At 38.2% G+C, this 15827-nt stretch overlaps 1 protein-coding gene across 9 annotated transcripts in view; it reads left to right on the forward strand.

The window, feature by feature from the left end:
- The window catches only part of DLG2 (discs large MAGUK scaffold protein 2), a 2066111-nt gene that overhangs the window by 1006687 nt on the left and 1043597 nt on the right, over nucleotides 1–15827 (forward strand). For all 9 annotated transcript variants that reach the window (XM_082410132.1, XM_082410117.1, XM_082410128.1 and 6 more), the window contains one exon: nucleotides 6365–6526. In XM_082410132.1, coding sequence (XP_082266258.1) covers nucleotides 6365–6526 — 162 coding nt within the window. The remainder of the gene's footprint in view (nucleotides 1–6364; nucleotides 6527–15827) is intronic.

The following is a 15827-nucleotide window of genomic DNA, read 5'->3' on the forward strand; positions in this document are numbered from 1 at the left end:
CCCTCAGCTGGTATACACTGTGCCCATGGTGCAGCACCATCTTCCAAACTGTGCAGAACATCCAGTGATGGATCAGATGCATGTAGGCGCCTGCGTTTGAATCCTGGGTAACTTAGGACGGTTCTGATTCACAGAGGCATCAACAGAATGTGGTGGGCAGAATCTGGTTGAATTTCCCAGCCTTTGGCCATCCACACGGAGGTCCTGTGGTAGAAAAGGAGTGCCAGTATGATTACTTGCAGGTTCAGCTGGGAGGGCTTTTTGGTCAAATTTATTGCTCAAATGATTTAAGTTTAGTTCAGTTAAAGTCACATTCGTTGGTCTCTTACTATGTATCTTACTATGGGGCACTGGAGATTGAGATGAATGTGACTCCATCTCTGCTCAGAGGCTCTCATGGGCTAGTAGGAGAGATGGGCACACAGATCATTGTGGTACAGAGTTGTTGCTATTCAATAACAGGAATCCATGCAGAACACTCTGGGAGCATAAAGAAAGGACATCCTTTTAACCTTAGCAGTCAGAGAATGCTTCCAAGAGGTGATGACACCCAATCTGATTATCAAGGACCTGACAAAGTTTGCCTGATGAAGGAGCCCAGTGGTAGAGGCTAAACTTCAGAAGGGGGAAAGGGATAGGATTCCAGAAGTCAGGGACAAAATGATCTATGACAGGGGACGTGAATAATAATCAGTCTTCCCTGTCCTGAGCACTTCTGCCTCACTCCTGTTAGAGCTGGGAGAGAAGATATAATCTGTTTACAAAAGTTCTGTTGCTCCAGAGTCCCCTCCAAAGGACCAAGCTGAGGAGAGGAAAAGAAGAAGACACAGGTTTCAAAACAGAGGCCTTGCTCAATGGCCCTCCTTTTACAGGCAACGCAGAAACCCTCAAAGGTGCCCAGTATGGCATCAGTACCTAAGAGACAAGCCCTGGAAATGAGAGAGGACTCAGAATTGCCCAGAAAATTAGAGCTGATTCTTAAATCAGGGTATGACCTCTGTGGAGTTGTTTAATCTCCCTTGTTAGATGACTCTTGAAGATTTTCTAAGAATTATGTTTCCTGAAGATAAAGTTAGTCTCTTAAGATCTTTGAGTCCTAGTTAGTTTAGAAGAATATTTAAGTGCTCTAGCTCTAGAATCAAACTTGTGTTTGAATCCTGGTTTGCCACTCACCAGGTATGTAAACTTGGAAAAAACTGCCTAACTAACCAAGCCTCAGGTGAGGAGAATGAGAACACCTATCTCACAGGTGTGATGATGTGTCTAAAGCATTTAGCGTAGTTCCTGGCACATTAACTGCTATTATTATTGGTTTTAATATTACTATTAGTGTTAGGATTAGTATTTCTGTTAATAGTGTTAATATTAATAGTAGTCTTAGTATTACCAAAAAAATCATTTTTGGTCCAGCCGAAATTAAATCCAAGCAGAGAGATTTTACTAAACCATATCAGGGTGATTCCTCTGGAGGCTCATGTTTCAGTTAAATATGGTACTTCTCACTGGTTCTTGTCATCTTCTGCTTAGTCATCTTTTGGAGAAAACTGCAAAACTAAAGGAGGAGGTATACCTGGCTGGTACCAGGAAGAGTACTCTTTAGGTCTCTTGGATGGTCCCTGTTGCCTACAATAGATAGCAGTCTGCCTTTCAGCCTTGTCTCCTGCCATACTCCACCTCGCATCCCATTCTTAAACATCAGTTCACCAGAAGCAGACCTAAAATGGGTAGTAGTGTACATATGATTTCCGGAAGGCAGTTCCCAAGAAAGGCCCTTAAAGGAGTAAGGAAAGCACCAAGGAGGAGTTCTACAAGAATGTAGGTCCAGGGGCAATCTAGTTTCAGACTGATGCTATCAGGTGCTTTGGAGGGTAATTTGCAGGGCAGTTTGTTTCAGTTTGAGGTGTGGGATTTGGGGTTCCTAGTATAACTCCCAGACACATCTAAGTGAGGAGGCTTCAATCACGCAAGGACAATCTTACTGTGAAGCATGCAGATGTGGGCCTTAAATGCATAGACGGGATTTCCATGGATTTGGGCAGGGGCAATACCATCTGCTACAATCTACTTCAAGATCTCCCTCAGAACAGCGTCCCCTCTTATTACTTATCTCCTCTGCATATTTTGTTGTCTTTGCTTAGAATTTCCCTTGCCTCTTTCTGTTATCTTTCTAGATCCTATTGCAAACTGGAAAGCCTCAGACAGAATTGGTGATGACCCATTTCTGCTCCCACAAAACTCAGTTTATACTTACAGTCATTACCACTCTGCATTGTGACTTACCTGCCCATATGTATACTCACTTAATAATTTATGGTCTTCTTAAGGTCAAGAACTGGTTCCTATTCAGTTTGTATTCTTAGCATATATTACTGAAAGGAAAGATGTGGTGAGAGATATATAATACTTAAGAATCTGATGTCCTTTAAGATTGTGTCGAGCCAACGATACGGTTGTCTTCTTTTGCTTAAACCTGAGTTCATAATGTTACGCGCAATGAAAGAGGTTGCATCCAGCAACCAATATAACTTTGTAGCTTGAGCAAGTTATACCCATTTCATCCATTTGTTCAACTGTCACTCATAACTTTATTCAATGAATAGTTATTGAGCATATGTGCCAGGCACTTGGCTAAGGACTGAAGGTACAAGGATAAACAAGACCAAATGGCCCCAGTTCTCACAAAACCTTACAGTTCACTGTAAAAACTCAAAATGTACACAATAATATAGCATGATAAAAGTTGTGATTTGGAGAGTATAGGGAGCTATGGGAACACCCACAAAACCTCAGATTTGCAGTTCATGAAAGCTTCCCAGAAAAGGTAATGTCAAAGTTGAGGCCAGAGGATCAATGTATGTTAAAATGAACAATTTTTACCAATAAAGCATTAATTGAGCATCAGGGTTGATTTTACAGTCTAACTTAAGCCTCTATCAGTCTTCAAAATGGGTTATAATTTTATGAAAATAAGTAATTTATGTAAGTTCTTTGTGATACCACGTAAGTTTATTATCTGTGTCCTGATAGTTATTTCTACAAAAAATTCAGTGAGATGCCTATTTCTAATGAATGAAATCTTTCTCTAAACCAGCTGAATCCTACTGCAGGAATCTTTGAGGAGCTTCCGTAGTCATTTTAACTTTGCAAAATTTTACTTTTGGTGCCCTTGGATTTTTATGTTTTAGAACACAGGCATTTCCTGACTGTTATGAGTGACATGAATATGGCTTTACATATGTTAAATTTTAAAAAGCTTTTAAAAATTCCTCAAAAAACTAAAAATGGAATTACCATATGATCTAGCAATTCCACTTCTGGGTATCTATCCAAAAGAATTGAAAGCATAGTTCCAAAGACATTTTTGTACATGCATGTTCATAGCAGCATTATGCACAATAGCCAAGAGGTAGAAGCAATCAACTGCCCATCTACAGAGGAATGAGTAAGCAAAATGTGGTATATACAGAAAATGGGATATTATTCAGCCTTAAAAAGAAGGAAATCCTGTCACATGCTACAATATGGAGGAACCTTGAAGGCATTATGAAACAAGCCAGTCATGAGAAGCAAATACTGTATGATTCCAGTGATATAAGGTATCTAGAATAGTCAAATTCATAGAAATAGAAAGCAGAATGGTGTTTGCCAGGGGCTGGAGAAGGGAAAAATGGACAGTTGTTTAATGGGTGTATAGAGTTTCAGTTTTGCAAGATGAAAAGATTCTGAAGATTGGTTACACATCAATGTGAATATACTTAATATTACTGAACTGTACACTTAAAAATGGTTCAGATGGTAAACTTTATGTTATGCATATTTAACATTTTTTAAAAATCTTTAAAAAACTGGAAATAATGATTTGTTTATATTTAGTCCATAACCCTGAGGTAAGAGTGGTGAGATAAAAGAGTTTGGAAGTAGTGGGGACTCAGCTCATGTAGTGGTGTTGGGAGGTGGCTTATGGCAGGATAAGGAAGCTTAAGCTTTGTCAGGTGGGCAGTGGGAGCCACTGAAGGGTTTTGAAGAGAAGGACTCTGTCAGTTTGAGATCCAGAAAGCCAGCTCCCTGGCATATTGTACAGGATGGATGGGAATGGGGCAATCTCAGCAGCAGCCTAACCGGTCCAGAGGCTGTTGCTGTGGTCCAGCTGAGAGCTGAAAACCTGAACGTGGGCAGTGGTTAGTGGAGGTGGTGGGGGATGAGGATGGGGTAGACTCAAGAACTATTTAAGATATAAATTAGGCAGACTCAGTGATTTAGTAAATTGACAGATGGTAGGGGGTGGTGAAAGAGAGGATGGAGTCTCACTGACTCCTACTTTTCTGGCTCGGGTGATTGCATAGATGATAGTGCCTCCCCGAGAGAAAATTGAAGAGGGGGAGGAGATGTGGAGGGCAGATGGGCTGAAAGCCAGAGACACTAAAATGGGCATATGTATGACATTATTCTACTTCCAATGAACAATACATAATGGATCAAGAATGAATGTTAAACTGGATCCATGTTTCTGAGGCAGATTACCTGCCCAAATTATTCATAGAGTTAGGAAAATGAAAGTATGGTATTTTGTAATTCACAGAAATGTTCTAACCTCCATGAAGGTTGTTGTGTGTTCTCCATGAAGTGTTTTTTACCAAGCTGCTGATTCTGTTATCAGGCTTGGGCTTCATCTCCTTATGTGAGTAGAGGAGGGGATGATGAGAGTAGAAAGAGGATTCAGATTCAATTTATCTGGACAGGGTCCCAGCTCTAAGGACCACTAGTTAAGGGACCCTGGACAAGTCTCTTGACCTCTCTGAATGTGAGTTTTCTCATAAGTAAAATGGAGCATCATAGATAAGAAGAACTGCAGTGAAAGAAATAGATGAGCGTCTTTGCAAACTTCAGTCAAGATATTGTTAGCTGAAATTTTTGTTTTGAAACTAATATTAAGCTTGGAACATTGTAGAAAGCCTCCCTGGAAAATACAAGTAATGATAATCAACTTCTGAGTAAGAATGGACATCAGATTGAATTGCCAACCCTGGGTGGTTCTTCTTGTTACTGTCAGTTTATGAGTCAGACAGAGAACCGATGTCCAAGAAGTCATATTTTTCACCTAAAAATGAAAGAAACATAGGCATGATTTTGTTAAGAAGATGTGTTGTTAGTAACCTGATGTGATAAAAATAACTGTTGGTGATGATAATAAATGGGTAGTGGGATGAGGTTAGACATCACAGGTAAGCCCGAGATAGTGTTACGACAATGTTTGGACCGTTGCCCCTAATATCCCTGTGCCATTCAAAGGGAACAAAGACAAAGCAAGGCAAACTAACATTTTATTCACTGGGTTGGGGGTAGGATATAGAGTGTTCCCTTTTTTCTTTCCCAGGTAGACCAGTAGCCTTGAAATAATGAGACTCTAATGGGGCAGGTCTGAAGGAAAAGGGGTGAGAAGCAAAGAGAGACAGAAAAGAGGGAAACCCAGGCCAAGGCTGAAGATGGAGGTTGACCCATGGCCATGTGTACTTTCCCACAGACCATGCCTTGTCCTGACCCTTTTCCTTCTCTGCCAGCTTCCTTAGGTCTGCTTGGAAGACTCAAAGCACGGCCTTTGCCAGAGGATGCTCTTACTATTATAGGCATATAGAAGGAAGATGACAAAGAGGAAAAGGGACCAAGAGAGAAGGAACTATTATGTCTTTCCCCTCAGGGAATCGTATCAATATAATATAGGCAGACCCTTTGCCTTGATTTTTAAGTTCTTTAAAAGAAAACTCCATCTTCAGAAATTGTGATCTTTTGTCCTGGAGTCCAACTAACCCAAATCAACACTCCTCTTCCTTGGATATGAAAGGAAGAAGAGATTGTCTTCCTTTGAGGCCAATACAAAAAATTCAGGTGGCAAAAAATTTCCCTTATTTCCTAGAGAACTTAAAGCTTGGACATAATCTGAATCAAAATTAGGTTTCCTGAATGATTGTATCAGAATTCTGTCTTCTTGCTCAGTACTTTTTCTTTTCCATCCTTGACCTAGAATTTTTAGCACATATTTAGCTACTCTGGTCATTTGGAGGGTTACCTCCTCACCTACTTAGGTAAATAGTCTCCGTCTTATTTGTTGTCACCCTTCTGTATTTTATAAACAGAGATAGTGCATTATCAGGCAAAAACAAGCATTGGTTGGTATTGATGATTGGTTCAGTATTGCTTCCACTTGACCTGGTTAATGGTGACCACCAAAAGAGACTGCAGCAGAGCCTGTTTGGTGATGTCAGCAATAGGTACACACTGTGTCCTGTAAATGAAATGAGAATGTGAAGTGCAGAACTGTACCCTTTGCAAACGCTAATGCTTTTCTCTCTCTTGTCTTTTTTCCCAGAAGTATCGCTATCAAGATGAGGACGCGCCACATGATCATTCCTTACCTCGACTGACCCACGAAGTGAGAGGCCCTGAACTTGTGCATGTATCGGAAAAGAACCTGTCTCAAATAGAAAATGTCCATGGATACGTCTTGCAGTCTCACATCTCTCCTCTGAAGGTCAGTTCTTTTGCTCTTAGAGCGGGCGGCAGTGAGTGGTTTGCATTGCTAAGGGAGATGTTTGCTGGCCTTAAGTGAGGCTCTTTGAAAACACTACAGTGAGACATGATTGCCAAAGGGTCTTTCTGTGGTTTGGAGGCTTACTGGGAATTCCTGACACAGGGAAGTTCTTCTTACAGTTATTTGTTGAAATGTCTGGCAGATCCTTTTAGTTGTTGAGAATGGGCTAAGGAAAGAGCAAACAGTGAGAAACTAAAAGGGAAAATAAGCTGACCATGTATTTACAAAGTCCAGGAGGACATCAAGTTTTGTTCAGATCTATCTCTCCATCTCTATTCTTGGCTCCAGATAAAACAAAGGAAGTAAATATAACATGATGACACCTAGTAATTGCCTTACCATGTAGACTAAAAAGGAAAGTGCGTGAGTTGGTTCATCAACAGCTCTATTTTATATTTCTTTCTATGTGGTGTCATACTTTTCCAACGTTTTCTACTTTTTTTCTTTAATTTAAAACAATTTCTTGATAAACGCTATTTTGATAAGAGGGACAATGAAATGAGAGTAAGGATTTTCTGTGTTCCTTGGTTGCAGTTTACTCTGTCTTTTGCTTTGCTGATGCTATGGATTTTGTGTCTTGGATAAAAGCTTATAAATGTTGATTAAAGCCAAAAAAGGAAACATGGAACTAGAGTCAGTGATGTAATAGAAGACAATTGAAATGTAAAACAAAACAAAACAAAAAACTACCAAATAACCCCTTGATATTGCTAAAAAATTTTTTCTTTTATTTTGTTACTTACAACATTCACTTCACTAGCACTTTCATATAGCTGTGTTGCAATAAAAAATGTAGCCATGAAGGTTGCCCTGATGCCTTCTGGGATCTTATTATACCTACCAGAACATCAAAGAAAGGCTAAATTATGTTTAATATAGTTCCAAAAGTTGGTATATTTTAATACCCTGGCATCCTAAAACCGCATTATCAAATAAACTAGTGCTAGTTACCACAAATTAGTTAAAATATTAGGCTAATTGGCAAATTCCAGTAAATATTTTATAGTATGTAAAAATATGTAAATATTTTGCTTCTGGAATCCATTGTTCAATTCTTCCCAGAGTCTCTTTGGAAATCGTTGACTGATGGATGGAAATAGGTATTTTTAGCCAGGAGAAGAGTAGATTAAAAGTTGGAGAACAGGAATTTACCTTCTTATACTTAGGGCTGTCATGTAGGAAACTCCATCCATATTGGAGGGCAGAAGCAGAACCACTGTGCATGATTAACAGGAATGTATATTTGGGATCATTATAAGACCACAACTTCTGACAGTTAGAACTACCCCCAAAAAGTACTACTTTGCGAAGCAGGAATTCCCTGTCCCTAGAAATCAGGCTTGCATGATGACCTGGCAATGGTGTGGTGGAAAGGACTCCTTTTTCAGCAGGAGGGCACACAAAATTGTCTCTAAGCTCCAGTCTAACTATAGGAATCAATGAGTCTATCCTGTGGTCAGATGAATACCTTCCTGCTTTAAGGACCTTTCATCTTTGCAAACAATTGCTCATCCTTAATCTGTGCTGACCAGTGTGAGCTGAGAAAGGGCAGAGCTGGGAGACTGGACTGCACAGAGAGTATTTACACTTCAGATGTTTTTCTTTCTAACCGGATGAAAGAATCCCTGTAAGAACCTCCATGAAGCCTCCCTTCCTTTTTGTCCTCCCAACTTGTCTTTCCCCGCTTCCTACCACTTCCTTTTTTCATCAGCTCTAAAGCATAGCTCCCAATGGCTTTAAGCTGAGAAGGACAATGGAGACTAGTCTAAAGCTAGCCTGGCAACAGTAAAAAATAGGAACAAAATAATTAAAGCACTATCAGATCTTCATTTTATATATTAAATTTTTAGCATATACTTGATAATATAATTATCTGAACATCTACAGTTTGGTGATTATACCATGTGTTATGCTACTTCATGCCTCATTTGGAAAATGTCTATTAGAGTCGAAGGAAATTTTGCTTTTTCTGAAGATCATATCTCAGATATAAAGGAATCTTTCCTATCTCCCCTTTATCCCTTGATTCTAGGAATCTCAGAGTTAAATGTCTTCCACTTCGGTGGCTTTTCCTTAGCTTAGGTTTTCTGTTTCCGTTGCTCCGTTCTATCTTATTTCTTACTATGTTCTTTAAAAAATTTTTTGGTTTTTATGTTTTTACCATAGTGATGTCTTTTATCGAAGGTTTCCCACATCTGCTTTAAAAGTAGCCACCTGTGAATAATAAATCTCTGATATGAAACATCAAGGTTAGAATAGGCTTTCCTTCCTTTTTGGAATCACCAGCTCAGCGGTGTGACCCCCCAGTGTATTGTGAAGAGAATGGAAAGGTGAGCTCATCCAGGACTTCTGCACCCATCCTGTGAGGTAGCTATTTTGGGACCAGGACTTTTCCTTCATGACCCTCTAGAGGTGTTGTTTGTGCTGAACAAGATACACTCTTAGATTGCCTTAATGAAGAGACTGTGTACCTTTCTTCTATCAGCAACAATGATAGAGATAAATGTGCACAGTTTTTCCAGAAAAGAAAACACCCCAATGTGTTGAGTTTGCCAATTTCGTGGTGTAAACTCTCCCAGCATTGCTGATTTCAGGCTACCAACCTGAAGCTACTGAATATATTTGCAAAGATGGGCACATGAGGCTCTCATGAGACAGGACGCGTTGGCCCAGGACAGCACTATCAGGCTCAAGCACGTGTATTTTTACAGCAACAGGACACATTTCCTAATCAAGTTGTTAAGAGGTTATTATATTATCACAGTTCAAGTGTTTGGCAAACCTGCCATGATTAAAATTGAATGTGTTATTTTCTCATAAAGGAAGCCTATTAAAGTCATAGAAATGCTAAGAGGGTACAAATACTCCATTAGACCTGGCATATTTTCAACGTTGTTGCTTCTTTGATCTGTCTGGTGCTCTTGGGTCAAGCATTAAAAGGAGGAAGAGTGAGGAGGCAAAACACACAGTCATATAGCACTCCCTGAATCCTACTTAGAAGACAATGGGGTTCTCTAGTATTAATTAGGAACTTACATGTGGCATGCCTGAACAGAGTGAGAGATTGCTGGAGAACAGTTTAAATGTCGCATTCAGCGGGCTCTGAACCATTAGCTGGGTAATCTCACTGTTCCAGGTTTGACAGTCATTTCTTCCATCACCGCATAGCACTTGAAACCTCAGTTCTAAGATTCATCTGCCTTCGGAGCACAACGGCTGCCTGGCTGATAGATGGGCTTGCTTAGCCTGTTTTCATTAGAGTGCCTCGGCCAGTGTGAAGTATGGGGTTGGAAGGAGAAATGCAATTTAGTGGTTTATTTTCCTTGCCTCCAGATGGGGATGCTTTCTCTTCAGATGCTACCTTAGAATCTTCCACAAAAGAAATTGGCCTGTAATAAAGTATGGACATTTTCTTTTCAGTTTAGATCAATAAGTATTAATTGACTATCTACTAGGTGTATCATAATAGGTGGTGGGGAAACAAAGGGCAGTAAAACATGATTTTAAATATGCTCATCATTTGCAAATATTTTCTCCCATTCTAAGGGTTGTCTTCTCGTCTTGTTTATGGTTTCCTTTGCTGTGCAGAAGCTTTTAAGTTTCATTAGGTCCCATTTGTTTGTTTGTTTGTTTGTTTTATTTCCATTGCTCTAGGAGGTGGGTCAAAAGGGATCTTGCTGTGATTTATGTCATAGAGTGTTCTGCCTATGTTTTCCTCTAAGAGTTTTATAGTGTCTGACCTTACATTTAGGTCTTTAATCCATTTTGAGTTTATTTTTGTGTATGGTGTTAGGGAGTGTTCTAATTTCATTCTTTTCCATGTAGCTGTCCAGTTTCCCCAGCACCACTTATTGAAGAGGCTGTCTTTTCTCCATTGTATATCCTTGCCTCCTTTCTCAAAAATAAGGTGACCGTATGTGTGTGGGTTTATCTCTGGGCTTTCTATCCTGTTCCATTGATCTATATTTCTGTGTTTGTGCCAGTACCATACTGTCTTGATTACTGTATCTTTGTAGTATAGTCTGAAGTCCAGGAGCCTGACTCCTCCAGCTCTGTTTTTCTTTCTCAAGATTGCTTTGGCTATTCGGGATCTTCTGTGTTTCCATACAAATTGTGAAATATTTTGTTCTAGTTCTGTGAAAAATGCTATTGATAGTTTGATAGGGATTGCATTGAATCTGTAGATTGCTTTGGGTAGTATAGCCATTTTCACAATGTTGATTCTTCCAATCCAAGAACATGGTATATCTCTTCATCTCTTTGTATCATCTTTAATTTCTTTCATCAGTGTCTTATAGTTTTCTGCATACAGGTCTTTTGTCTCCTTAGGTAGGTTTATTCCTAGGTATTTTGCAAAGGAAGCAACTGACAAAGGATTTATCTCCAAAATTTACAAGCAGCTCATGCAGCTCAATATCAAAAAAAACAAACAACCGAATCCAAAAGTGGGCAGAAGACCTAAATAGACATTTCTCCAAAGAAGACATACAGATTGCCAACAAACACATAAAAGAATGCTCAACATCACTAATCATTAGAGAAATGCAAATCAAAACTACAATGAGGTATCACCTCACACCAGTCAGAATGGCCATCATCAAAAAATCTACAAACAATAAATGCTGGAGAGGGTGTGGAGAAAAGGGAACCATCTTGCACTGCTGGTGGGAATGTAAATTGAAACAGCCACTATGGAAGACAGTACGGAGGTTTCTTAAAAAACTAAAAATAGAACTAACGTACAACCCAACCATCCCACTACTGGGCATATACCCTGAGAAAACCATAATTCAAAAAGAGTCATGTACCACAATGTTCATTGCAGCTCTATTTACAAAAGCCAGGACATGGAAGTAACCTAAGTGTCCATCAACAGATGAATGGATAAAGAAGATGTGGCACATATATACAATGGAATATTACTCAGCCATAAAAGGAAACGAAATGGAGTTATTTGTAGTGAGGTGGATGGACCTAGAGATTGTCAAACAGAGTGAAGTAAGTCAGAAAGAGAAAAACAAATACCGTATACTAACACATATATAAGGAATCTAAAAAAAAAAATGGTTCTGAAGAACCTAGGGTCAGGAGAGGAATAAAGATGCAGACGTAGAGAATGGACTTAAGGACACGGGGAGGGGGAACTGTAAGCTGGGATGAAGTGAAAGAGTGGCATGGACATATATACACTACCAAATGTAAAAGAGATAGCTGGTGGGAAGCAGCCACATAGCACAGGGAGATCAGCTCAGTGCTTTGTGACCCCCTAGAGGGGTGGGATAGGGAGGGAGGGAGGGAAACACAAGAGGGAGGAGATATGAGGATATATGTATATATAGCTGATTCACTTTGTTGTAAAACAGAAACTAACACACCATTGTAAAGCAATTATACTCCAATAAAGTTGTTAAAAATAAATAAATAAATAAATATGCGCGTCACTCTCCTAGGGAACCTCAGTTCTAATTATGTATGACTTATCTTCACTCTGCAGTAGGATTTCAAATTTCTGAATCTTAGGTACTGTGAGACCCCAAGCATCTAGCAGAGTACTCTTTACAGAGTATCTGTTAACTCTCTATCTCAGGTTCTTCATCTGTAAAATGAAGGTACCAATAATATTTATCTCATAGGATTTTTATACTAATTAAATGAAATAATACATGTAAAGTGTTTAGTAAGTGTCTGGCACATAGTAAGCACAACCAAATGTCACTTTTGATCTTGTTATTATCATCAACCTACTGCCATGACAAATACTTCAAAATCATTTATTTTATTTATCTCATTTGACCTCTACGAGATATTATACCTGATGTTAAAATTAAATAGTCCCCTTCAACCACAGAACTAGTGAATAGGAATGCCAATATTTGTGTCTCGGGTCTTTCTGGATACAAAATCTGTATTCTTTATCACTCCTGTGTTATATTACCTTCCTCTAAATGGTTCTCCTATTTTTAAAGAGATCTTAGCGTCAAATTTTCCTTCCTTGGCTCCAGGTGTGTAAAATTTGAAGGTCATTTTTTTCATATAACCTTATTCTTAAAAGTTAAGCAAATATAAAATGTAAGCAAATGTGTAAGAAATTTAGTTTCCTAAATGAGAACCATGAAGAGTGGTGATAGATGGGAGCATGATGAGGAAATAGAAGGAAAATAGGTTCTATCTTTAAAATATTTCAATTCACCCAGTAGTAAACTCCCAAGGATTATGTTGCTCTCCCATGACAAAAAGTAGTTATTTGGGAGCCAGTTCCCTTTTGAAGAATCCCTTGAGATTTTAAGAATTTGTTTCTCAGCAAGAGAGACACACTTTGTTTTGAGCAATTGGAGCGTTTTCTGCATTGAGATACAATCCTCACACTAGGTGAAGAGAACCCAGGTAAGTCCACACCACAACCCTCATGCTTCTCCTTCCCAGGACCTGGCAAGATCTACTTCTGTCATTTTTATTTAGTTATTCATCTTTTAAAATGTTCATTCCAAGTGTGTTTAATTTTATAAACTATCTTATAATTTTCAGAAATGAGCAACGTAGAAGTTACACATTCAAACATTGATCGATAAATGAATAAAGCTACTCTCTATGCTCTGTTTCACGTTAACATGATATTTGTTAGACCAGAAATCCAGCCAGTTGTTTTGATTCTACTTTTATTCATAACCATTAGTTTTGTTTTAATAAATTTACTGTCAGTATATCATCATTATACGAATGCCCTCAAGGTCAGGGTGTATGTTGGTTTTACTCATTATTATATTCTCAGTCCTTCAACACATACTTTGTTAAATTAATTATTTGTAAATGGCAATATGAACAGTTATGAATAATTGCCTTCTGGGGGATTAGTGACATTGATATTAAAATAAGCAAGAAATTAAGGCACAGACTTCTTGTTTTTCTCTATCTGTTGTCCCCTAATCATTGATACAGAATTTCATCAATTTTAAACCTGATATTTCCTCATGTATTACATATCTGAAATCTGGATGTGTCCTAAAATCAATGACATCTTGCAACTGAAATTGGCAGCATCTCCTAGGGTGCATAAAAAATGATATGTCTTACAGTTAAAGTCAGCAATGATTATTTATAAGGAAGATTAAAGGTTTTTTTTTCATAGATTGGTGTGAATTGCTTTAATCAGATAAATATGATTTTCTATCTTCTAATTCTCATTGAGACCAGGATAAACAGTTCTGGGAAGATTTACCAGAAAGTGAGAATATAAGAAGTTAGGATAGACTCTTATACCCTTGAACAACTGGGCATTTGTTGAATATATATGGAAAAACAATGGAGAATCTGGAGGCAGTGCAAGTTTGGGGAAATTATAGGGGGTGATTGCTCACAAATGAGGAAGCTAATATACAGAACTGCAGGCAGGAAAGATAAAGTGTACTTTGTTGCACAACTATTTTCTTAACAGAGTTGCCAGAGCCTGCCTTATAGGAAAGTGTGTTTTAGCCAACAGTACAATTAATCTTTCTTCGTGAAGTCTTTCCTATTAACTCTTGACCGACTCCGCTTGGTTATAACTTCCTATGACACATGGAGTTTGTATAGTTAGCTTTTTTATATGCACCTTATTCTATTAATCGAAATAATTTTGTGGAATTAGGTATTGTCCTTTCCTTTAGATATTCCATTTATCTTGTTCCTAATAAATGTGTAAGCTCCTGTGAACTGGACCACATCTTATTTTTGTTTTGTTTTATTTTTCTTCTTTCTCCCTCATTGACGTCTACAGTGAAACTAAACCAGGATTTCCCAAAGTGTGTCTGGTGGGATTTTGTCAGCATTATAAGGAAAAGAAAGGGATGAATGCTGAAAACATTTGAGAGGTTAAATCCATTAACTTATTGAATGATTTCTCGGTCTTTAATATGATAATATGAAATATAAACCTCTAAGATGGGGATATGATTAATACACAGTATTTTCCAAACATGTTTGGTCATGAGACCATTTTTCCCAAATAAAATTGTTTTTTGTTTGGACACATACACTTCCGAAAATACTATAACAGACACATATATGATGACGATTACAACCAATAGAAAAGTTTAACATAAAAATTTATTCTGGCCTTAGAAGCAGCCTCAGTCAGATTGAATACCTGGTCCTCTACTTACTGGCTGTGTGAGCTTGCTTAAGTTTTTTTAACCTCCTTCAGCCTCAGTTTTTTTATTTGTAAAATAATGGCATTCACTCATATGTTTCTATGAAGTTTGAGCTCTGTAAAAAGAGCTCAGTGTTAGACACATAAGAAATACACAAAAATGGCAGCTATCCTTATTGCTATTGATGTTTTGATATTAGTATGTATTAGTATTATTTTAATATTCTAAACTAGAAACTTATTTATGGATTTTTTTTTCATTTTAATCTCTCCTTTGTTTTCAAATGTCTTAGTGTTCTCATCTTCCTCTCTTTATCCACAGCTATGATCCCTGTTCAGGTTTTCATTACTTTCAGGCAGAAAGTAGTGTGGTTATTGTAAAATATCATGGACTTTGTAGCCAAAAAAATAAATGTTTGAATCCAGACTGTACTTTCTGGCTGGGCAACCTCAGGAAAATCATCTAGCATTTCTGAGATGCAGTTAAGTTTAATATGAACAGAACCTCTTATGTGTATTGATTGATTCATTTATTTATCCGTTCATTCATTTGTACAGTAAAATCTCTTCAACCTTCTCCTGTATGCTGGGCTCTATGTTATTCCCTGAAGATACAAAGAGGAATATGCCTTCAAGTTGCTTACAAGCAATAGTTAGATTCACAAACTTGGAGATGTATACATTATAACATGTCATGTTATGTGCAATAAAGAAAGTAGCAAAGAAGAGGAAAATGCTCCCAAGACCTAGAGAAATGGTTTAATTTTCTCTGAGCTGGAGATCTAGGGATAGGTATGGTCAGAGAAAGCATTATAGGGGAGCTTATTTTGACTTGAAGGAAGTTGGAGATAAAGCAGAAAGGTCAAGTTTGTCCCAGACTCCAGCAGTTGTCTATCAGTATGGAAGAACTCTAGAAATAGCAGGTTATTTTTATTTATAATTGAGTAGGGCAGAGGGATGGAATATAAGGATTAAGAAGGGGTACAGAAGTGGGTCCAAAGCATGCCATCAAGCAAGGGAGATAGATGGGAATGTAATGAAGGGCCTTATGTGGAGATTGGACTTCACCTTGTAGGTAATGAGGAATGACTATGCAATTTAAAAAGAGGAGAGACC

The sequence above is a fragment of the Balaenoptera physalus genome (assembly GCF_965194825.1).
Source record: "Balaenoptera physalus genome assembly, chromosome: 10".
NCBI lineage: Eukaryota > Metazoa > Chordata > Mammalia > Artiodactyla > Balaenopteridae > Balaenoptera > Balaenoptera physalus.